Genomic DNA, 25,893 nt, shown 5'->3' on the forward strand with positions numbered 1-25,893 from the left:
TAACACAGACCCTCTGACAGACCCTGTGCTCTCTGCCACAGACCCTCTGACACAGACCCTGTGCTCTCTGACACAGATCCTGTGCTCTCTAACACAGACCCTCTGACACAGACCCTGTGCTCTCTGACACAGACCCTCTGACACAGACCCTGTGCTCTCTGACACAGACCCTGTGCTCTCTGACACAGACCCTCTGACACAGTCCCTGTGCTCTCTGACACAGACCCTCTGACACAGTCCCTGTGCTCTCTGACATAGACCCTAGAGGGTGGTTGGAGTCTGGAACTCACTGCCCGAAAGGGTTGTGGAGGCTGGAACCCTCACAACATTCAAGAAGCATTTGGATGAGCACTTGAAATGCCATAGCATACAAGGCTACGGACCAAATGCTGGAATATGGGATTAGATTAGACAGGGCATGATGGCCGGCGCGGACACGATGGGCCGAAGGGCCTCTATCCGTGCTGTATAACTCTATGACTCTATGACAGTCCCTGTGCTCTCTGACACAGATCCTCTGACACAGTCCCTGTGCTCTCTGACATAGACCCTCTGACACAGACCCTCTGCTCTCTGACACCCGCTCGGCTGCGCTGCAGGTGGCGCTGTCCCGGGAGCTCCGGCTGCCGCTGGTGAAGCTGGCGGCGGGCTGGGCGCTCTAAGCAGGGTCGGAGTGAGCGGCGGAGAGTCGGAGTTGGTGCAATGTTGCTGCCCCGCGGGTGCCGGGCGCTGGGGGTTTTACTGCGGATACAGGCGGCCAGAAGGCTGGTCCCGGCGGCCGAGCAATGGCAGCTCCGCGCCTGCAGCCAGGCCGGGCCGGCGAGCGGCCGCCTCCGCTGCTACGGCCTAGCTCACCGGCGACTGCTGCGGCTGCGGGGCCGGGAGGCGGGCGCTTTTTTGCAGGGCCTGGTTACTAACGACGTGGAGGCGCTGCTGAGCGGGCCCCGGGAGGCGCTTTACTGTCACCTGCTTAACCTGCAGGGCAGGACCTTGTTCGATGTGATCCTCTACAGGTGGGTGTTTGGTGTGGGGAGGGGAGTGTAAAGGGGAGGTGGGGGTGGAGTGTCTTCTTAGGCAGTCCCTCGGAACCGAGGATGACTTGCTTCCACATTAAAAATGAGTTTGCAGGTGACTGATGAGTCCAATGCAGGACCTACAGTCTCTGTCACAGGTGGGACAGACGGCGGGTGGGTGGGGTGCTTGGGTTGACGTGCGCTGCCTGCGCTTGGCTTTCGCTTGCTCCCGGCGAAGAGACTCGAGGTGTTCGCGCCTTCCCGGATGCTTCTCCTCCACTTTGTGCGGTCTTGGGCCAGGGATTCCCAGGTGTCGGTGGGGATGTTACACTTTTTCAAGGAGGCTTTGAGGGTGTCCTTGAAGCGTTTCCTCAGCCCACCTGGGGCTCTCTTGCTGTGCCGGATCTCCGAGTAGAGCGCTCGTTTTGGGAGTCTCGTATCGAGCATGCGGACAATGTGACCCGTCCATCGGAGCTGATGGAGCATGGTCAAAGCTTCGATGCTGGGGATGTTGGCCTGAGCAAGAACACTGATGTTGGTGCGCCTATCCTGCCAATGGATTTGCTGGATCTTGCGGAGGCAGCGTTGGTGGTACCTCTCCAGTGCTTTGAGGTGCCTGCTGTACATGGTCCATGTCTCTCAGGCATACAACAGGGCGGGTATCACTGCTGCTCTGTAGACCATGAGCTTAGTGCCGGGTTTGAGGTCCTGGCATTCAAACACTCTCTTCCTCAGGCGACCGAAGGCTGCACTGGCACACTGAAGGCGGTGTTGGACTTCGTCGTCGACGTCTGCCCTTGTTGACAGTAGGCTCCTGAGGTATGGAAAGTGGTCCACGTTGTCCAAGGCATTGTCATGGATTTTGATAATCGGGGGGCAGTACTGTGTGGCAGGGGCAGGTTGGTAGAGGACCTTTGTCTTATGGATGTTTAGTGTAAGGCCCATGCTCTCGTACGCTTCGGTGAAGGTGTTGACGATGGTTTGGAGTTCGACCTCCGAGTGAGCGCAGACGCAAGCGTCGTCTGCATACTGTAATTTGACAACAGAGGATGGGACGACCTTGGATCTGGACTGGAGGGTGACGGAGGTTGAACAGTTTCCCGTTTGTTCTGTAAATTAGCTCCACTCCAGTGGGGAGCTTACTGAGGGTGAAATGGAGCATTGCAGCAAGGAAGATCGAAAAGAGCGTTGGTGCGATGACACAGCCTTGCTTGACCCCGGTCCATACATGAATTGGGTCTGTGGTGGAACCGTTGGTCAGGATCACGGCTTGCATGTCGTCGTGAAGCAGGCAGAGGATAGTGACAAACTTTGAGCGCAGACGAATTTGAGGAGGACACGCCATGATCCCTCACGGTTGAGTGTCGAAGGCCTTTGTGAGATCAAAGAAGGCCATGTACAGCGGTTGGTGCTGTTCCCTGCATTTCTCTTGTAATTGACATGCGGTGAAGATCATGTCCATTGTGCCCCTTAGTGGGCGGAATCCGCATTGCGACTCTGGGAGGAGCTCTTCGGCCACTGGGAGAAGACGATTGAGGAGGATTCTTGCGATGACTTTCCCTGTGGCAGACGACAGGGAAACTCCTGTAATTACCACAATCGGACTTGTCACCTTTCTTGAAGATGGTCACAATTACGGCGTCTCTGAGATCCCCTGGCATGCTCTCCTCCTTCCAGATAAGAGAAATGAGTTCATGAATTCGCGCCAGTAGTGCTTCTCCGCCATGCTTTAGTGCCTCGGCGGGGATTCCATCTGCTCCTGAGGTCTTGTTGTTGTTCAGTTGTTGGATGGCCTTTACAACCTCATGCCGGGCTGGGGTTGTGCTGAGATGGTGGCGGGTAGCATGCTGTGGGATGGAGTTGAGGACACTCGTGTCGAAGACAGAGTCGTGGTTAAGGAGATCTTCGAAGTGCTCCTTCCAGCAGGCACTGACTGCCTCTCTGTCCTTGATGAGTACTTCTCCGTTCTTGGCCCGCAGTGGGGTAGGGCCTTGGGTGCTTGGGCCGTAGATGGTCTTGACTGTGCTAAAGAATCCACACACGTCATGGTTGTCGGCTAGCTGCTAGATCTCCTGCGCTTTCTCCACCCACCATCTGTTCTTTAGGTCGCGACTTTTTTGTTGGACCTCGGCCTTCAGGCTTCTGTAGAGCTGCTTTCTTGCTCTCGAGTTCTGTTGCCGTTTCCAGATCAGGAATGCCTTGCGCTTGCGGCTTATTAGCTCCTGGATCTCCTGGTCATTCTCGTCGAACCAGTCTTGGTGTTTCCTGGTCGAGTGACCGAGCGTCTCTTCACAGGTGCTGATTATGGAGGCCTTGAGTGCAGACCAGGCGCTGTGGGCACTCTGTGTCTCTGCATCACTGGGAGTCGTCAGGTTGTTTGTGAGGCGCAGGCTGAATAGGGCTTTCTTAGTGGGGTCTTTGAGTGCTCCAGCGTTAATTTTCCTGCATTGTTTCTGTTGCCGCCGCTGTTTTGGGGCTACATTGATGGAGATGACAGAGCGGATTAGGCGGTGGTCTATCCAGCAGTCAACAACTCCTGTCATGGTGCGGGTGATAGAAACATAGAAGATAGGCCATTCGGCCCTTCGAGCCTGCTCCGCCATTCAATGAGATCATGGCTGATCATTCAAATTCAGTACCCTGTCCCTGCCTTCTCCCCATATCCCTTGATCCCTTTAGCCTTAAGAAATATATCCAACTCTTTCTTCAATATATTTAATGAACTGGCCTCCACCGCCCTCTGTGGCAGAGAATTCCACAGGTTCACCACTCTCTGGGTGAAGAAATTCCTCCTCATTTCAGTCCTAAATGTCCTATCCCTTATCCTTAGACTATGACCCCTGGTTCTGGACTCCCTGACCATCGGGAACATCCTTCCAGCATCTAGTCTGTCTAGGCCTGACAGAATTTTATAGGTTTCGATGAGATCCCCTCTCAATCTTCTAAACTACAGTGAGTATAAGCCCAATCGACACAATCTCTCCTCATACGTCATTCCTGCCATCCCAGGTATCAGCCTGGTGAATCTTCGCTGCACTCCTTCCATGACAAGAACGTCCTTCCTCAGATAAGGCGACCAAAACTGCACACAATACTCAAGGTGCGGTCTCATCAAGGCCCGGTACAACTGTAGCAAGACATCCTTGTTCCTGTACTCGAACCCTCTTGCTACAAAGGCCAACATACCATTTGCCTTCTTAACCGCCTGCTGCACCTGCATGCTTACCTTCAGCGACTGGTGCACAAGAACACCCAGGTCTCTTTGCACTTCCCCTTCTCCCAATCTATTGCCATTCAAATAATAATCTGCCTTCCTGCTTTTGCCACCAAAGTGGATAACCTCACATTTATCCATTTATAGTGCATTTGCCATGTTTCTGCCCAATCACCCAACCTGTCCAAATCGTACTGGAGTTTCATGACATCCTCCTCGCAGCATACCCTCCCACCCAGCTTTGTGTCGTCTGCAAATTTGGAGATATTACATCCAATTCCCTCGTCCAGATCATTAATATATATTGTGAACAGCTGGGGTCCTAGGACCGATCCTTGCGGTACCCCACTCGTCACTGCCTGCCACTTGGAAAACGACCCGTTTATTCCAACTCTTTGCTTTCTGTCCGCCAACCAGTTCTCTATCCAAGTCAATACCTTGCCCCCAATCCCATGTGCCTTAATTTTGCACGCTAATCTCTTATGCGGGACCTTATCGAAAGCCTTCTGAAAGTCCAAATACACCACATCCACTGGTTCTCCCTTATCTATTTTACCAGTTACATCCTCAAAAAATTCCAGTAGATTAGTCGAGCATGATTTACCTTTTGTAAATCCATGTTAACTTTGTCCGATCCTGTCACTGCTTTCCAAGTGCTCTACTATTACATCTTTTATAATAGACTCTAGCATTTTCCCCACTACCGATGTCAGGCTTACCAGTCTATAATTCCCCGCTTTTTTTCTGCCACCTTTTTTGAATAGTGGGGTAACATTAGCTACCCTCCAATCCATGGGTACTGTTCCAGAGTTTATCGAGTTCTGGAAGATGACCAGCAATGCACCTACTATTTCTAGGGCCACTTCCTTAAGTACCCTGGGATGTAGATTATCAGGCCCTGGGGATTTATCGGCCTACAGTCCCATCAATTTTCCTAACACCATTTCCCCACAAATACTGATTTCTTTTAGTTCCACCCTTTCATCAGACCCTATGTTCCCCGGTATTTCTGGGAGGTTATTTGTGTCCTCCTTTGTGAAGACAGCACCAAAATATGTATTTAGTTGGTCGGCCATTTCTTTGTTCCCCATTATAAATTCCCCCAATTCTGACTGCAAGGGACCTACGCTTGACTTCACCAATCTTTTTCTCTTCACATATCTATAAAAGCTTTTACAGTCAGTTTTTATGTTCCCTGCAAGCTTACTCTCATTCTATTTTCCCTTTCTTAATTAATCCCTTTGTCCTCCTTTGTTGAATCCTGAACTGCTCCCATTCCTCAGGATTATTGCTTTTTCTGGCCAATTTGTATGCACTCTCCTTGGATCTTATGCTATCCCTAATTTCCCTTGTTACCCACGGTTGAGTCACCTTTTTTGTTTTATTTTTATGCCAAACTGGGATGAACAACTTCTGTAGTTCATCCATTCGGTCTTTGAATGTTTGCCATTGCCTATCCACCGTCATCCCTTTGAGTGTCATTCCCCAATCAATCCTACCCAACTCGCTCCTCAGACCATCGTAGTTTCCTTTATTTAAATTGAGGACCCTTGTTTCTGAGTCAGCTACTTCATTCTCCATCTTAATGAAGAATTCGATCATATTATGATCGCTCCGACCCAAGGGGCCTCGTACAACAAGATTGCTAATTAATCCTTTCTCGTTACATAATACCCAGTCTAAGATGGCCTGATCTCTGGTTGGTTCCTCAACATATTGGTCCAGGAAACCATCCCGTAAACACTCCAGGAATTCCTCCTCCACAGTATTGTTACCAATTTGGTTAGCCCAATCTATATGTAGACTAAAGTCACCCATGATGACTGCTGTGCCCTTATTGCACGCTTCTTTAATTTCCCTTTTTAATGCCATCCCCAACCTCCGCCTTACTGTTTGGAGGTCTATATACCACTCCCACTAATGTTTTTTTCCCCTTAGTATTTCTCAATTCTACCCATACAGATTCCACATCATCAGAGCTAATATCCTTCATTATAATTGTGTTAATCCCTTCTTTAACCAGTAATGCTACCCCACCTCCCTTTCCTTTTTGCCTATCTTTCCTGAATATCGAATACGTCCTTGCGGTCTCTCACTTGGACGATGACGTAGTCCAGCAGATGCCAGTGCTTGGAGCGAGGGTGCTGCCATGAAGCCTTGTACTTGTCTCTCTGCCGGAACAAGGTGTTGGTTATGATGAGGCCATGTTCTAAGCATTTCGACAGGAGGAGGGTACCGTTGGAGTTGGCTTTCCCTACCCCCTCTCTGCTGATCACACCTCCCCAGAGGTTTGTGTCCTTTCCAACTCTGGCGTTAAAGTCGCCAAGGAGGATCAGCTTGTTGTCCGTTGGGACTCGGGACAGGGATTGTTCGAGGCTGGAGTAGAATTCCTCTTTGGTGTCGTCTGTGGCTTCCAGTGTTGGGGCGTACGCACTGATGACCGTAGCGCACTGGTTCTGGGCTAGGGTGAGTCGAAGAGACATGAGGCACTCGTTTATACTGCTAGGGGAGTCTCTGAGATGCCCAACCAGTTCATGTTTTATGGCGAAGCCTACCCTATGGAGGCGGCATTCTTCTTCAGGTTTGCCTTTCCAGAAGAAGGTGTAACCACCGCCTTGCTCCTTGAGCTGGCCTTCCCCTGCCCGCTGGGTCTCACTTAGGGCGGAGTGTGGGGCGGGATTTTGGAGAGGTTTCAGAGAGGGGGTTTGGAGGGTGGCGTGTGGGGAGGGGGTTCAGAGAGGCGGTTTGGAGGGTGGCGTGTGGGGAGGGGGTTCGGAGGGAGTGGTGGTGGTTTGGTGGGGTAGTGGTGGAGGTGGGTGACCGTTTGATCTGGGATCTGCTGCTATAGAATCTTTCACAGAAGGAGGTCAATAACCAGGGGGCATAGATTTAAAGTAATTGGTAGAAGGATTAGAGGGGAGTTGAGAACCTTTTTCACCCAGATGGTGGTGGGGGTCCGGAACTCCCTGCCCGAAAGGGTGGTAGAGGCAGAAACGCTCATCACATTTCAAAAGTACTTGGCTATGCACTTGAAGTGCTGTAATCTACAAGGCTATGACCAAGAGCTGGAATGTGGGATTAGGCTGGAGAGCTCTTTTTCGGCCAGCACAGACATGATGGGCCGAATGGTCTCCTTCTGTACCGTAAACGTCTATGATTCTGAGAGGCCATTCGGCCGTCGTGCCTGTGCTGGCTCTGGAATGCACTGCCTGAAAGGACGGTGGCAGCAGATTCAATAGTAAGTTTCAAAAGAGAATTGGATAAATACTTGAAGGGAAAAAATTTACAAGGCTATGGGGAAGAGCAGGGGAGGAGGATTAATTGGATGATGGGCAGAATGGCCTCCTTCTCTGCTGTATCATTCTATTTATCCAATTCCCTTTTGAAAGTGCTTCTACCACCCTCACAGGCAGTGCATTCCAGATCATAACACTTGGTTTAAAAAAAATCTCATGATTCATTTGCCACTTATCTTAAATCCCCATTCCCTGGTACCAACCCTGCTGCCAGTGGAAACTCATAATTTTGAGCACCTCAATTAAATCTTCCCTTAACATCTGCTGTAAGAACAATCCTAGCTTCTCCTAGTCTCTCCACATAACCTGGTACGGTTCTAGTAAATCTCCTCTGCACCCTCTCCAAGGCTTTGACATCTTTCCAAAAATGCGGTGCCCAAAATTGGAGACCGTACTCCAGCTGAGGCCTAACCTGTGTTTTATAAAGATTTAGCATAACTTCCTTACTTTTGTATTCTGTGCCTCTATTCATAAAGCCAAAGATCCCTTATGCTTTAAATAGTGTTATGAAAATTTGTAACATGTTCGTGTATTTATACCAATAACCAGTCGATGTCCTGACTAAGTGTAGTTTTCCGGTGAAGCAAGCCAGAGGCTGAGAGATATTCAGTGTGCTTATTCAGCTCTATTTTAAACTCCTTATTTTCATATGATTTTTCATTTCTATATAATACAGTAAAAATCTTTAATCTCTGCACACTTCTGATGAATTTTCTCCATTATAAAAGCCTGTTTTGAAAGACCCCACCACTTGCACCATCCACACTTAACAAGGGCAGCTGCCTATATTGGGCAAATAGTGCTAACAATTTGACATTTCCATAGGAGTCAATTACAAAGGTGCTGCTTATAACATAAGCAACTATTTCGGGCAGTTCAATAACTTACCCATTTAAAAGGCTGATTTCAGGCAAAATTCGTTCTTCAAACAGTTTCAATCAGCTATTCGCATCTCGTTAAAGTGTGATTAGATTCTGGAGGCAACTGTTAACAATTAAGTCAGTTGCTCAGTGAGATTTCCTTTTTTTTAAAAAACTATGTTTTACTGTCCACCCCTTATACTGGGAAAATCGCGTTAACACCAACGTGCCTGCTTTAAGTGACGGGGACTGTAATGGAAAATGCTTGTGTAAACTTGTCACATGATAATTAAAACCTCCAGCCAGTGGTGCTGAAGAGGAGCCAGTAGCTTCCCAACTTCCTCCACTTAGGTTTGTTCATGACATCTGCAGTCCCTTGGGCAGAAGGCAGGCAAGTAATCTGCTGAGTGAGATGTTGTCAACTGTTAGAAGATGCATAAAACACTGAGTCAGTTGTCCCAGTGTTTTAATTCTTTGAGCTTGTTTCAAATTTCCATAAATCTGTTAAAAGCATATGGGATCCTTGGCTTCATGAATAGAGGCACAAGAGTACAAAAGCAAGGAAGTTATGCTGAACCTTTATAAAACACTGGTTAGGCCTCAGCTGGTGTATTGTGATGAATGATGTCAAGGCCTTGGAGAGGGTGCAGAGGAGATTTACTAGAATAGTATCAGGAATGAGGGACTTCATTTATGTGGAGAGACCGGCAAAGCTGGGGTTCTCCTAAGAGCAGAGATGGTTAAGAGGAAATTGATAGAGCTGTTCTAAATAATGAATGGGTTTGATAGAGTAAATAAAGAGAAACTGTTCCTAGTGGCTGAAGGGTTGGTAACCAGAGGACATGAGGAAACATTTTTTTTACACGATGAGTTGTGATCTGGAATGCACTGCCTGAAAGGGTGATGGAAGAGGATTCAATAGGGAATTGGATAAGTAACCCGAAGGAAAAAAATTACAGGGCTATGGGGAAAGAACAGAGGAGTGGGATTAATTGGATAGCTCTTTCAAAGAGCCAACAGGCACAATGGGGAGAAATGGCCTACTCCTCTGCTATATCATTCTGTGATTCTAACCTACATTCTACCACTCGCTGACCCAGCAGGTTGGTAAAGCAAACTATGAGTGGACTTCTGCTTCAGACAGGAAAGCATGATTGGCCATTTGCCTTGATTTGTTTAGTGAGAACTTTTGTGACTTGTGGTTCATGGGTGTAATAATACGATTATAAAGATTATCATTCCAAATTAGAGTAACATCAATTTCTACGGGGAATTGCATCAGAATACATACAGAAATTAAAACTTTCAAAACTATTATGCATGCTGACCCTTGCCAATGAGTCCGGGATACACTAAGCACCCTGTATGTCACAGCATTACATAGAATGTACAGCACAGAAACAGGTACAGGAAACTCTTTTCCGGGACCGGCGTGGTGCCGGTTGATCAAAAAGTCCGGATTACAGAGAGGTATACTTGCTAAGGTACGAGAGCCCCGTACACGGCCACAGATCCAGGCGTCCCTGTTGCATGGCAACAGGTGCAGGAACCCCGGTTACACGGCCACAGATCCAGGAACCCCGGTTACACGGCCACAGATCCAGGAACCCCGGTTACACGGCCACAGATCCAGGAACCCCGGTTACACGGCCACTAATATGAAGTAAAACTTACCTGAACCTACTCCTGAATTTTGCCGGTTAAGAGAGATTTCCGGTTATTTAGGTGCCGGTAAAAAGAGAGTTTCCTGTAATTCATCCCAACTGGTCTATAACCAGTGTTTCTGCTCCACACTAGCTTCCTCCCACCCCTCTTCATCCAACCCTATCAGCATCTTTCAATTCAAATTGTTTTGCTTTCTACGTAAGAGTTAAAGTTTTTTAAATTCATTAAAAAATATAGTACTTAATGTCTTAAGTATGCAATATAAATAGTGGTGTTTCAAAAAGTGAATTACTTTAGTGCATCTGTATTGCTGGAGGTTGCTGTGGCAAAATGGCTGCATCAGTTCTTACAAAATGGGATGTTCTGTTTCTTTAAATGCCAGGTTGCACAAAAGCCAGGATGAAGAGCCAGCCATTCTCTTGGAATGTGATGCCACACTGCTTGACGATGTTCAGAAGCATTTAAAAATCTATAAGATTAGAAGGAAAGTGGATATAGCCCCTTGTCCAGATCTTTCCCTGTGGACCATACTCCCATTTGAACAGTCAGCGGAAACTGGCAGCGTTTTAGGAGCAAACGCAAAGATGGTGGTGGTGTGCACAGGCGATCCTAGAACTGATGCCATGGGATGGCGGTTGGTGTTGAGCAAGTTTGACAACCCAGTGGATGTTGTCCCGGAAAGTCAGCTAGGAGATATCCAGGACTACCATCGACATCGGTATAAGATAGGTAAGGAGTGATCGTACCTCGCAGACTGAAACTGCCCTGACCCACTTCAGAAGTCTGATCTCTTAAAATATTTTGCAAACTTTTCTGTCTATTTGAAGAGAGAGGAGCTGTGTTATTTTCACCATAGTGAGGAACACAATCGAAGCAATGTGCTCCTCGACGCAACTTTCTATTTTTGCCGTGTATTTGCAAATCAGCAAATTAACATTTGCCATACACTTTTTTTTAAATGGAGAGTGACCTATTAAGCAGTCATAGTTTCTCAGAATGAACAGATTATTAACTGAGAAGATAGTAACATTACAGATGGGATGATTATCTGCACATGACTGTAATTAGTTATTGTCAAAGCCCCAAATTGACTTTCTCTCGTGCTGAAAATTTAATTTTGTCTACTTTTTTTTGTACTTTTCAGGTATGATCCAGTAATATTATGCTTCTGAATCTGGCGCCGAGAGATTAGCTAATCCAACACATAATGGAGTGTATTTTTACTTTGGTGGGAGGGAGGGGAAAGACTTCAAACTTGTTAAGTTCCTGCTGTGGTGCTGAGTCATACAGATCATGAAGGGATTCCTCTGGACCACATGTGAGATCCAAGACCAAGTTAAGAGGTGGATTTACAACATAAAGGGCAAGCAACTCAGACCAGTGTATGGCTGAGCCCCATCACTGAATGCCTTAGGAAGGGGGCAACTTAGCCTCATGAAGGGCATGCCTTTTTTTTTTAAAAAGAGCCCTTTAACGGGGGTCTGGATTAAGCAGATATTGATGGGTCAACCTGATACATGGCACTGGATATCTACAACACAGCGCCTGGCATGATCGTGTGTTTAGGTCCTTCTGCTTTGCTGAGGGCAGGTATTTGTCTTGTACTGATGAGGAAACTGAGACTTGGGTTGGAGGTGGGGGGGGGGGGGTTCAAATGCGATAGGATGTGTAGTTATGCTGTGTTCAGGTGGCAGTGCACCTGTGTTTTATGGTGAGTTGTGCTGCTCACCATGCCACTTGTGAGGAGCTTATGATGCCTTCTGCACACCTAGCGAGAGCTCCAGTCTGCACTAATCAGTCGTCCAATGACCAGCTAGTGATTATCCTCCTTAGTAAGCAGGGTCTCTGGGTTTAGGGATGCTCCAAGATGACTTGCCTGCTGATAATGTTTGGAGCCAAGTCCATTCTCGGGCATACTTGTTGATCAATACCTGAACCCGTCGGGTCTGCAGTACTTCAGAGCACTCTTGGTGATTGACCAGCCAGTCTTGTTCACCAATGAAAGCTGAAGGAATAGAGCTGTCACTGGAGGCAGGGATTCTTCCCACTCTGCTCCAGATAATCCTGCAAGCCAATGTCCTAATAGTTACGGTAATCCTAGCCGGCGAGCAGTTAGAAGCGACGGCGTTTTAGCTGGTTATACTCCAGCAGTAGTCCTGCACATCCTTGGGTTTCCTTGGTTATCCCAATTTGCGCCTAAGCTCTCTGCAAGGGTCAGTAAGGAGTGGACACATAAGCGTGGTAATGGATTCCATGCATATCAGAATATCAGATACCAGCTGATCAAAAAGAGAACCTGGTTGCATCATTAGGGTGACCATGCCAAAGTCCAGACATTTTTTAGGCCTTTGAAAGGTTCAAGTGCCTCAAGGAGCTGGACACAAACAAGTCATCTCACCAAAGGGGTCCATAGGTTGTGTTTTGAAATGTTTCTTCATTGGGCAGCTGAGTGCTAACCTATTGAAGATGATTAAGAGTAAATGTCAATGTTATTTGAATGTATAAGAACAAATGTGTTGAACTGTACATATCACTAGAATAGATGGTGATATTGCTAAGCTGTCTTTTGTCTTAATTTATTTAAGGAATTGCTGAAGGTGTGAAGGACCTTCCACCTGGAGTAGCAATACCCCTGGAATCAAACCTAGTTTATATGAATGGGATCAGCTTCACCAAGGGCTGTTACGTCGGGCAAGAGTTGACGGCTCGGACTTACTACACAGGCGTAATAAGGAAAAGATTGATGCCAATCCAACTGGACAACCCTTTGCCACCTGGCAGTGTTCCCGAAAAAGTGCAGATTGTGACTGAATCTGGAAAATCGGCCGGAAGGTTGAGGAACTATGAGGGTGACGTTGGCTTAGCCATGATTCGACTGGCCTTCGCAAAGGAACCACTTCATGTGCGCACAACGGGCGATGTTCACGTGCAGCTGAGGGCATCAGTTCCAGATTGGTGGCCAAATGATGGAAAGAATAAATAAAAAATATATGTTTTGTAATAAGCACCTACTTTTTGTGGAAAAATATTTTCCTAAATAGATCTATGAAACTGTGCTTTGTGTGAGTTTTCATTAACCCAATATTGCAGTTTCACCTTCTGACTTTATCTTCTGGTAAGATTTTCCATCAAATCACATTGCAGTTTGTTGTATTTTCTGGGATGAGAGTCTAATAGACACCTCGAGTGTGTCATCACTCGAGATATCTATTAATTTATCATTTTTTCTTTCATTATTTTGTTCTCTTCCCCACCCTCCCAAAACAGAGACCAAGTTTTTTTGTGGCTATGTGCCCATTTGCCAACCCGTCTCTAATTTGGCACTAAACTAACAATCGCACTCCAGCCATGGGATGATACAGGAACTGGAAAGAATAATAAACATGCAGTTAAGGGGTGGTCTTCTGAGCTTTGGTCTGAGCATATTGGTGGAATAAAGTGAAGGGAAATTGATTGTGCACAAACTGCTAAACCTGTGAAGTTCTTGGTGTCTAAAATGCAAATTGATCTACGAGCACAAAATAAATTGGAGAAAATTTTTTTTTTTTTTTTAAGAATATTGCTAGTTCAGGCAATAGCTCAATGGGTGTCTGGTGTCCAAAGTTACTGGACACCTTTTCCCCATCTGATCATGAAAAGCAACAGGCTCTGGACCGGTTTCCAGAATTTTTTTTTTTTTTTTTACTTGACTTGCATTACTAATCCTTTCCAGACCCCCTCAGTTTTCTCTCCTTGTCTTTCTAAAGGTTGGGAAACAGTGCCATGTACTACACTCCCAGGATGGGACGTTTAGCTTTTTATACTGAGAAAGGGAATCATAGGAACACAGAAATAGCTAGGTGAAAAAAGACCACGATCCATCTAGTTCGCCTTCTAACATCCTGGCGTGGCGCCACCTCCAGCGTGATCCCACCACCAAACACATCTTCCCCTCACCTCCCCTTTCAGCATTCCGAAGGGACCGCTCCCTCTGTGACACTCTGCTCCACTCTACCACCCCCAACACCTCTTCCCCTTCACCTGGCACCTTCCCTTGCAAGTGCAGGAGATGCAACACCTGCCTTTTTACCTCCTCCCCACTGTCCAGGGCCCCAAACACTCCTTCCAGGTGAAACAGCGATTTACTTGTACTTCTTGCAATTTGGTACAGGTAGACTATCCTTTATCCGAAAACCTCGGGACCAGCCGTGTTTCGGTTTTCGGAAAATTTCAGATTTCGGAAGGTATTTTATAAGACTGGGAAATTTGGCGGGGGTGGGGGTCGGCGGCGTCGGAGTCGTGCGCCACTCTGGTCATGTCGTGCGCACGACTTACGCTGAACGAAAAAACCTTCGGTTTTTACAGGGTTTCGGTTTTCGGAAGTTCGGATAAAAGGTAGTCTACCTGTATACTGTACTCACTGCTCATGATGCGATCTCTACATTGGGGAGACCAAACGCAGATTGGGTGACCGCTTTGCGGAACACCTCCGTTCAGTCCGTAAGGGGACCCCGAGCTTCCGGTCATCTGTCATTTTAATTCTCCACTCCACTCCCACTCTGACCTTACCGTCCTTGGCCTCTTGCATTGTTCCACTGAAGCTCAGCATAAGCTTGAGGAACAGCACCTCATCTTTCGATTAGGCACTTTACAGCCTGCCGGACTCAACATAGAGTTCAACAATTTCAGATCATAACCTCTGCCCCATCCTTTTTTTCCCCCCATTTTAATTTTTTTTTATTTTTTGTTAATTTATTATTTTTTCTCTCCCACATGGCAGCTGTCTTTCATCCTGCCATCGCCATTTACACTTCATCGAGAGCCATCTTTTGTTTCTTAACTTGTCTCATTACCATCTCCTTTTGCCTTGCACCATCTCTTAATCTCTCCCGCCTTCCATCCTATCACAGACCTTCCCTTTTGTTCTTTCCTCCCCTCCCCCCTTTCCCTGCCCCCGCACTTGCTTAAAAACCTGTTCGATCTCCAGCTTTTTCCAGTTCTGACGAAGGGTCATCGACCTGAAACGTTAACTCTGTTTCTCTCGCCACAGATGCTGCCTGACCTGCTGAGTATTTCCAGCATTTTCTGTTTTTATTTCAGATTTCCAGCATCCGCAGTATTTTGCTTTTGCAACAATAATGGAGTTGTTGACCAATCATAGCAACAATCTATATCCCACATGACATGAGATCAAGCCTGTGGGGGAGTGTTTTGGGGACCATAGGTCCAAAGTCAACTGTTCTTTACCACCTACAGCATGTCATATCTTAAATTACTTGTACTGTATTCCAAAATGTCATTTTCTGAAAGAAATGACCTAATTTGGAATGAATCAATAACTGCAAACCATGGAAAGCTTGTTGATTGCTATGTAAATAGTTACTTAACCGTATGCTTACTGTGTTGAAATTCAAAAATGAAACTTGTTACCTACTTCCTGTCTTCATCCTACAACCTGCTGGCTTTAAAAAAAAAAAAACAAGTTGGTCAATGAATTGGCTCTTCAAACTGCTAGTATCTCAAGGAACCTCTTTTTCGTGAATGCCATGGTATTGTGTGTCGGAGCCTGGAGTCCCTGGATCAATAATGGCCTGGACTTAGTAGAATTCTGTGAAGCAGAAGGTTATGCAATGCCTCCTGGGAAGGTGATAAAAGTGTTCGTCCTAGTGAGCAGCACATCAGTGAGTTGCTTGATGCATCTGTGTACTGCAAATTGACAGATGTTCCATAGGGGCTGAATGGCCTCCTTCTGTGTCGTACTATTCTATGATTTGTATGTTCGCCAAGGTAGCTTTGCATGAACCAAAGGCATAAAAGTTCAGTACCACGGTCACCTTCAAGGCAATTGGCCTTACTCTTGATGAAATTGTCTGATGGTCAGATTCCAGCAGATCGCACTGCTAGAAATAGGGGATCTGTCACAATTCAAATCTTAAAGTTTATATATATTTTTAGTATCTGAGATGTGAATGCTCACAGTTGGGCATTATCAATCCCCACATATGAGTTACAGTATGGATGCTAATTAAGGTGTAGTATTCGAATTTGCAATGTGTTACATATTTTGTTGTTTTCATAGCCAAGGGGGGACAGAGTTAAATGTTACATAACAATAGTGCATGCAGCATAACTCTTGCTATTGCTTATCTGTTACTTCTAGTAAACATACAGTCTGGTTTACACTATGATCTGAGTATTTAGTCTTCTGCTTGGTGGCTTGGCATAGTTGGTAATCGTCTCATTTGTGAGTCAGTCATGGGTTCAAGTACCAGTACGGATTTGAGCACATAATCTAGGCTGACACCAATGCAGTACTGACGAGTGCTGTATTATCAGCTTAGACTTTAAACCAGGTGGATGTATTTGAAGAGCAAGATGATGTCCTAGCCAACATTCATCCCATAACTGACATTACCAAAACATATTATCTGTTCATTCATTCATTTGCTGAGACCTTGCTGGACATGAAAAATGCTATATAAATGCAAGCCCTTTCTGTAAGTTGTCCTGTGACCTGAACCATTGTCTGAGAGAAGCCAGGAATATTGCAGGTGAAAGCAGGAGGGAGGCCAACTAGTTTTTGTGGAAAATAGTAAAATTGACACAGATCTATCCTAAAACACCATCACCACATTAGCTAGTTATTCAGTTGAAGTATTTTAACAGAAAATCATTTTATCAATGAGCCAGCTGGAATGAAGACAGTATGCCACTGGACAAATGATTCTTATGGTTGTTTAGATCCTGTTGTACAACAAACTTCTGTCGTTGATTTAGTGAAAAAGCTGAAACCGTTTGAATAAAGTTCCCAGATCGTCATGCCTCTGTGCTCTACACCACATTAAGTATGTTGGCACATAATACTGAATCGGTTGCTATGTAAATATTTCAGTAGGGTTGCTATGTAAATATTTCATTTAATCCGGGAGTGTCCAAGCGTTCTGCCTTTGTGAGTTACTTGGGAGCATACATGGAGTTTTGCAGACCACATGAAGTTTAAATCAATGTTCCCATTAACTTGCGTGTATCTCAAGCTGTAAATACCAACAGATCTGGACGGTTTGATTTAGGAATTATCCACTAGTGAGGCAGCTGGGCTAACAGCCCTTTCCACACTACATGAAATTCAAATAGAACAAGCCAATGACAAAAGATATAAAAGTACAAACAAAATGGAACTTTGGGAGACAAATTATCAGGGTTTGCAAGCCTCATTTAGCCCACAGGATTGGGTTTGGATACTTCTGATTTAAAATGTGGTAATAAAGTGGAATGTACCAACACAGTCTACCCATACATAGAAGTTACAACACAAACAGACCATTCAGCCCAACCAGTCCATTTACTTTCCACAAGAGCAAATAGTCTTAATCACACTTACTAATTCGCACCAAGTCCCGTTCGCCCATCACCCCTGTGCTCGCTGACCTACATTGACTCCCGGTAAGCAGCGCCTCGATTTCAAAATTCTCATCCTTGTTTTCAAATCCATCCAGGGCTTCACCCCTTCCTATTTCTGTAATCTCCTTCAGACCCCCCCCCCCGAGATATCTGCACTCCTCTAATTCTGCCCTCTTGAGCATCCCTGATTATAATCGCTCAACCATTGGTGGCCGTGCCTTCTGTTGCCTCAGCCCTAAGCTCTGGAATTCCCTGCCTAAACCTGTCCGCCTCACTACCTCTCTTCCTTTAAGACGCTCCTTAAAACCTACCTCTTTGACCAAGCTTTTGGTCACCTGCCCTAATTTATCCTTTTGTGGATCGGTGTCAAGTTTTTTTGTCTTAAAATACTCCTGTGCAGCGCCTTGGAACGTTTTACTACGTTAAAGGTGCTGTATAAATACAAGTTGTTGTTCTGTTGTACTCACCTGTTCCATATCCTTTCATCCTCTTTCATCCATCTATCCAATCTAATCTTGTATGTTGCCTCCACCACTAACCCTGGAAGTAAATTCCATAGCCTCCCAACTCTCTGTAAAGAGGTTTCTTTAGCGCTCTGTTCTAAATCTCTTGTATTTAATCTTGTATCTATGGTCCCTCATTCTAGCCGCCTCAACTATTGGAAACAAACTGCTCCTATCTACTCTGCCTCATACTTACATAATTTTAAACACTTCTAGTCATATTGCCCAGTAATCGGCTTAAAAAAATATATTTTTCAAGTCTTTCTTTGTATTTGTATCTCTTCATACCAGGCAGCATTCAAATGAATCTACATTGTACCCTCGCTAAAGCCTCACTATTCATCCTGTAGTGTGGAGCGCAATGCTTCACATACTACTCGAGTAGATCATATTAAAGTTTCATATAGTTTCCATTTTTAATCCAGTTTGCTATCCTTCCTCTAATTGCATACTCCTTAATCTTAATAGTAATCTCCCATGTGATACCTTGTCAAAGGCATTCCTAAAGCCCATGGTGAGACATTGGCAAAGTGAGGAAGACTTTTTCTGTATAAAGTGAGTTGGTGATAGAGGGAAGTTAGTGTGCTTTAGTTGTTAAATCTTTCTGGGCAGTTTTTGCTGCATTTCCCCCATTTTCCATGGGGGTAATTTTAACTTAACCCGTCCAACGGGATACCACTGTGATCGGATCAACTGCCCGGGTGGATGTGGAGAACTGGTGGGTGGTTTCAAAATACTGGGCATACCGAAGCTAGTAACTAACAGATGGAGTAAATTACTTCAGGAGATTTTTTTTATACAGGGAGTGGTGAGTATATGGACCTCACTGCCACATGGAGTGATTGAAGTGGTTATCATTGATGCATTTAAGGGGAAGATTTATGCATATGAGGGATATAGGGGCAGGGTGGGAAAAGGTAGTTCAAGTACAAGGAAGCTCATGTGGAGTATAAACATCGGCATGAACCAGTTGGGCTGAGTGGCCTGTTTCTCGACTGTTGATTCTATGTAATTCATGTCCCATTGTGACACTTCCTTTCATAGATGAGGCCATTGGATTTTATTTTTCACAGAAAACGAACTGGATTGTGATCCAAGACACTAATTAAAATCCAGAAATAAAATGTAGTTAAAAAGAGCTATCTTATTTAGTCAGCTTGAAGCAGTGGCATTGATCATTGGCCTTTATTTGTGGTTGTTTGTCAGTTATACAGTGTTTTATGAGTTGCCAGTTTTTTTTTAAACTCAACTTTTCTAAGTAGGATGGCATATGTGGTTGAGGCAGAGACTATTGCCTCTTTTAAGGAAAAAGTGGACAAATATTTGAAGCAGACTTCCTAACAAACAGACCCCAGTCTGTCAAATTAGGTAACCACACCTCCACCCCGCCCTGACCCTGAACACGGGGGCCCCACAAGGATGTGTGCTGAGCCCCCTCTACTCCCTCTTCACCCACGACTGTGTGGCTGGTCATGGTTCCAACACCATCATCAAGTTTGCGGATGATACCACGGTGGTAGGCCAGATCACCAACAACGATGAGTCAGCCTACAGGGAGGAGGTCCAGCATCTCGTGAAGTGGTGCGCCGATAACAACCTGGCCCTTAACATCAAGAAAACCAAGGAAATCATTGTGGACTTCAGGAAGTCTAAAGACGGAAGTCACACCCCCCTCCACATCCATGGGGCTGTGGTGGAAAGGGTGGACAGCTTTAAGTTCCTCGGAGTCCACATCACGGAAGACCTCTCCTGGTCCCTCAATACCTCCTCTCTGGTGAAGAAGGCCCAGCAGCGCCTATATTTCCTAAGGAGGCTGAAGGGATGTAACCTGTCACCCCTGATCCTCTCTAACTTTTACCGCTGCACAATAGAGAGCATCCTGACGAACTGTATCACAGTATGGTATGGCAGCTGTAGCTCCTATGACCAGAAAGCCCTGCAGCGGGTAGTCAAAACTGCCCAACGCATTACCGGCACCCGGCTACCGACCATAGAGCAAATATACCAGAAACGCTGTTTACGGAGGTTTACGGAGGTCACTGACCACAGTCTGTTCGCCCCCCTGCCATCTGGGAGACGCTACAGATGCATTCGCACCCGAACGACCAGATTTAGGAACAGCTTCTTTCCCAGGGCTGTCATCCTACTGAACTCCACAAATAAACTCTAAAGCCTGCACATCTGCCAATGCACTTTATTATGTTTATGTTAATATATTACAAGCCAAATGAATGTTGAATGTTTAAATGTCTTAATCTAAATGTACACTCTCGGGAGCCGCAAGCCTACATTTCGTTGTACTGCACTTGTGCACTAACAATGACAATAAAGTTGATTATGATTATGATGCATGGTTTATGAGGAGACTGCAAAGCAGTTGTTTAACTTTAATTAAGAGTTGGCACAGGCATGGTGGGCTTCCTTCCGCACAGTAAACTGCGATGACTCTATGGTTCTTGCAAAGCTCCACAATAATAGATTGTACAGCATTATGTTTAGACGGTTTTTAGGTGTGACTTTTGTACTTAAAACAATTCAGTGCACATAGACCCAAACGTTGCGGGGGTGTTCGCTCCGGCTGCCTGCGTCTCTTCCGAGGCTATGTCTGCACCTGGGTGTCCCTGGAGAGGGAGCATGTGGCGTCTGCTTGAGGCTTTCCGCGACCGGTGGGAACTGGAAGGTTCTGGATTGCATAGTGGGTATAGGAATCTAGATTATAGTTTCGTAATGCCAACCCCACCGTCTCATAAATCATGAGACAAACTCTTACGATTTGGTAAGAAATCATGAGTTTTTTTTTTGTCGTCCTATAGTGTGGCGCGCAATGCTTCACATAGTATGCGAGTAGGTCATATTAAGGTTTCATATAGTTTCCATTTTTAATCCAGTTTGCTATCCTTCCTCTAATTGCATACATAAGACATAGGAGCAGGAGTAGGTCATTTGGCCCCTCAAGCCTGCTCCGCCATTCAATAAAATCATGGCTGATCTGATCTTGGCCTCAACTCCACTTCCCTGCCTGCTCCCCATAACCCTTGACTCCCTTATCGTTCAAAAATCTGTCTATCTCCACCTTAAATATATTCAATGATCCAGCCTTCATAGCTTTCTGGGGAAGAGAATTCCAATGATTCACGACCCTCTGAGAGAAGAAATTACTCCTCATTTCCGATTTAAAAGGATGCCCCTTATTCTGAAGTTATGCCCCCTAGTTCTAGATTCCCCCACGAGGGGAAACATCCTCTCTGCATCTACCCTGTCAAGCCCCTTCAGAATCTTATATGTTACAATAAGATCACCTCTCATTCTTCTAAATTCCAATGAGTATAGGCCCAACCTGCTCAACCTTTCTTCATAAGACAACCCCTTCATCTCTGGAATTAACCTCGTGAACCTTCTCGGAACTGCCTCCAATGCAAGTATATCCTTCCTTAAATAAGGAGACCAAAACTGTACGCAGTACTCAAGGTGTGGTCTCATCAATGCCCTGTATAGTTGTAACAGGACTTACCTACTTTTATACTCTATTTCCTTTGCAATAAAGGCCAACACTCCATTTGCCTTCCTAATTACTTACTGTACCTGCATGCTAACTTTTTTGTGATTCATGTACAAGGACCCCCAGATCCCTCTGTACCTCAGCATTTTGTAATCTCTCCCCAATTAAATAATAATTTGCTTTTTTATTTTTCCTACCAAAGTGGCCAACCTCGCATTTTCCTACATTATACTCCATCTGCCAGATTTTTGCCCACTCACTTAGCCTATCTATATCCCTTTGGAGATTCTTTGCGTCCTCCACACAATTTGCTTTCCCACCTATCTTTGTATCATCAGCAAATTTGGCTACATTACACTCAGTCCCTTCATCCAAGTCATTAATATAGATTGTAAATAGTTGAGGCCCCAGCACTGATCCCTGCGGCACCCTACTAGTTACAGTTTGCCAACCTGAAAATGACCCATTTATCCCGGCTCTGTTTTCTGTTAGTTAGCCAATCCTCTATCTATGCTAATTAATATATTACCCCCAACCCCGTGGCACCTTATCGAATGCCTTCTGGAAATCCAAATACACGACATCTACTGGTTCCCCTTTATCCACCCTGCTCATTACATCCTCAAAGAACTCCAGCAAATTTGTCAAACATGATTTCCCTTTCATAAAACCATGCTGATTCTGCTTGACTATATTATGATTTTCTAAATGTTCTGCTACCACTTCCTTAATGATGGACTCCAGCATTTTCCCAATGACAGATGTTAGGCTAACTGGTCGATAGTTGCCTGCTTTCTGTCTCCCTCCTTTCTTAAATAGGGGTGTTACATTTGCGGTTTTCCAGTCTGCTGGGACCTCTCCAGAATCCAGGGAATTTTGGTAGATTACAACCAATGCATCCACTATCTCTGCAGCCACCTCTTTTAAGACTCTAGGATGCAGGCCATCGGGTCCAGTGGACTTGTCCACCTTTAGTCCCACTAGTTTGCCTAGTACTTTCTCTCTAGTGATAGTGATTTTTTAAGTTACCTCCCCCAGCCCCTTGATTATTCATTATTGGGATGCTTTTAGTGTCCAAAGCAGGACAAAGGGATTAATTAAGAAAGGGAAAATAGAATATGAGAGTAAGCTAGCAAGGAACATAAAAACTGACTATAAAAGCTTTTATAGATATGTGAAGAGAAAAAGATTAGTGAAGTCAAGCGTAGGTCCCTTACAGTCAGAATCAGGGGAATTTATAATGGGAAACAAAGAAATGGCAGACCAACTAAATGCATACTTTGGTTCTGTCTTCACAAAGGAGGACACAAATAACCTCCCAGAGATGCCGGGGAACATAGGGTCTGATGAAAGCGAGGAACTGAAAGAAATCAGTATTTGTAGGAAAATGGTGTTAGGAAAATTGATGGGACTGAAGGCCGATAAATCCCCAGGGCCTGATGGTCTACATCCCAGGATACTTAAGGAAGTGGCCCTAGAGATAGTAGATGCATTACTGATCATCTTCCAGAACTCGATAGACTCTGGAACGGTACCCATGGATTGGAGGGTAGCTAATGTTGCCCCACTATTCAAAAAAGGTGGTAGAGAAAAAGCGGGGAATTATAGACCGGTAAGCCTGACATCGGTAGTGGGGAAAATGCTAGAGTATTATAAAAGATGTAATAGCAGAGCACTTGGAAAGCAGTGACAGGATCGGACAATTTCAACATGGATTTACAAAAGGTAAATCATGCTTGACTAATCTACTGGAATTTTTTGAGGATGTAACTGGTAAAATAGATAAAGGAGAACCAGTGGATGTGGTGTATTTGGACTTTCAGAAGGCTTTTGATAAGGTCCTACACAAGAGATTAGCGTGCAAAATTAAGGCACATGGGATTGGGGGCAAGGTATTGACTTGGATAGAGAACTGGTTGGCGGACAGAAAGCAAAGAGTTGGAATAAACGGGTCATTTTCCGAGTGGCAGGCAGTGACTAGTGGGGTACCACAAGGATCGGTCCTAGGACCCCAGCTGTTCACAATATATATTAATGATCTGGACGAGGGAATTGGATGTAATATCTCCAAATTTGCAGACGACACAAAGCTGGGCGGGAGGGTAAGCTGCGAGGAGGATGTCGGGAAACTCCAGTACGATTTGGACAGGTTGGGTGATTGGGCAGAAACATGGCAAATGCAGTATAATGTGGATACATGTGAGGTTATCCACTTTGGTGGCAAAAACAGGAAGGCAGATTATTATGTGAATGGCAATAGATTGGGAGAAGGGGAAGTGCAAAGAGACCTGGGTGTCCTTGTGCACCAGTCGCTGAAGGTAAGCATGCAGGTGCAGCAGGCGGTTAAGAAGGCAAATGGTATGTTGGCCTTCATAGCAAGAGGGTTCGAGTACAGGAACAAGGATGTCTTGCTACAGTTGTACAGGGCCTTGGTGAGACCGCACCTTGAGTATTGTGTGCAGTTTTGGTCACCTTACCTGAGGAAGGATGTTCTTGCCATGGAGGGAGTGCAGCGAAGATTCACCAGGCTGATACCTGGGATGGCAGGAATGACGTACGAGGAGAGATTGTGTCGCTTGGGCTTATACTCACTGGAGTTTAGAAGATTGAGAGGGGATCTCATCGAAACCTATAAAATTCTGTCAGGTCTGGACAGACTAGATGCAGGAAGGATGTTTCTGATGGCCGGGGAGTCCAGAACCAGGGGTCATAGTCTAAGGATAAGGGGTAAGCCATTTAGGACTGAAATGAGGAGGAATTTCTTCACCCAGAGAGTGGTGAACCTGTGGAATTCTCTGCCACAGAGGGCGGTGGAGGCCAGTTCATTAAATATATTCAAGAAAGAGTTGGATATATTTCTTGAGGCTAAAGGGATCAAGGGATATGGGGAAAAGGCAGGGACAGGGTACTGAATTTGGATGATCAGCCATGATCACATTGAATGGCGGAGCAGGCTCGAAGGGCCGAATGGCCTACTCCTGCTCCTATCTTCTATGTTTCTATGTTTCTACCGTGAAGACTGATACAAAATATTTGTTCATAGTCTCCGCTATTTCCCTGTTTCCCATTATTAATTCCCCTGTGGCAGAACCACTGAATGACTCTGGATAACTGTATATAATTCTCTTTAACGATGTTCTAACACCAGCCTAAACCTGTACCATTGTGTTAGGTATTACTGTGTTTTGTATATAGAGTTTGCATGTACGGGGCGTGGCCCCTTTAAGAGCGCGGGAAAACGCGGGCAAACGCGATGACGTCACATCGCAAACCACGGGGCTGCCTAGGCAGTCCCTGTGGCATCTCCTTTGAGTAAAGACCTGTTTAATTGCTCTCCTGTGTTGATCTCAGTTATTCGTTGGAATTCATTAATTCCTACACCCCAGACTCATCCTCTATGGAACCAACGTTTACTTTAGCTACTCTCTTTTTTATATACCTGTAGAAGCTCTTACTGTCTGTTTTTATATTTCTTGCTAGCTTACTCTCATAAGCTATCTTCTCTCTTTATCATTTTTTTAGTCGTCCTTTGCTGGTTTAAAAAAATTTCCCAATCCTCTGGCCTTTCACTACTCCTTAATCTTAATAGTAATCTCCCATGTGATACCTTGTCAAAGGCATTCCTAAAGCCCATGTTGAGACCAGGCCACAGCTCTTTACAAAAACTATATTACTGCATCTGAAAATGCTTTTCATTCAAAATTGCAGGTTAAATTGCGGGTCTTGCGATTAAATCGCGAGAGTTGGCCTTACTGTAATTTTAAAAGTTTTACCGTTAATTTCATTATAATTTTGAACTATTATAGTTTGCGTCCCTTAAAAGGGGGCAGGCATGGTTTAAGCGACTCCGATTGACGATTTAATCCTCCTAATTGATAGCCAGAAACCCCAAAACATTGTACGAACAAACCCAAGACCTTCCATTCTCCCCTCCATACCATTCAACTGGGTTGTCAATCATCCAGAAATAACAACAGAAAATGCTGGAAAAACTCAGCAGGCCAGGCAACATCCGTGGAGAGAAAATAGAGTCAACGTTTCAGGTGAAAACCCTTTGTCAAGACTAAAGAAGCACAGGGAATAAAATAGATTACTCCAAATCAAAGGTGTTGCCATGGGTACCCGCATGGGTCCTAGCTATGCCTGCCTTTTCGTGGGTTATGTGGAACAATCTTTGTTCCAGTCCTACTCGGGTCCCCTCCCTCACCTCTTTTTCCGATACATTGATGACTGTATCGGTGCCGTTTCCTGCTCTCGCCTCGAACTTGACAATTTCATTCACTTTGCCTTCAATTTCCACCCTTCCCTCACCTTCACATGGTCCATCTCTGACTCTTCCCTTCCCTTCCTCGACTTCTCCGTCTCCATCTCTGGGGATAGGTTATCGACCAATATTCACTACAAGCCCACTGACTCCCACAGCTACCTGGACTACACTTCCTCCCACCCCGCTTCCTGTAAAG

At 45.4% G+C, this 25,893-nt stretch overlaps 1 protein-coding gene across 1 annotated transcript; it reads left to right on the plus strand.

The window, feature by feature from the left end:
* The first annotated feature begins 573 nt into the window (after positions 1-573).
* On the plus strand, positions 574-13,103 carry iba57 (iron-sulfur cluster assembly factor IBA57). Its single transcript, XM_085987448.1, has 3 exons — positions 574-1,013; positions 10,431-10,777; positions 12,634-13,103. The coding sequence occupies exons 1-3, from the start codon at positions 703-705 to the stop codon at positions 13,029-13,031; spliced, it is 1,056 nt and encodes a 351-aa protein (XP_085843574.1). The 5' UTR covers positions 574-702; the 3' UTR covers positions 13,032-13,103.
* Positions 13,104-25,893: the final 12,790 nt, after the last annotated feature.

Source organism: Somniosus microcephalus, chromosome 5 (genome assembly GCF_052327205.1).
Source record: "Somniosus microcephalus isolate GS21.2 chromosome 5, FLI_Smic_1.0, whole genome shotgun sequence".
NCBI lineage: Eukaryota > Metazoa > Chordata > Chondrichthyes > Squaliformes > Somniosidae > Somniosus > Somniosus microcephalus.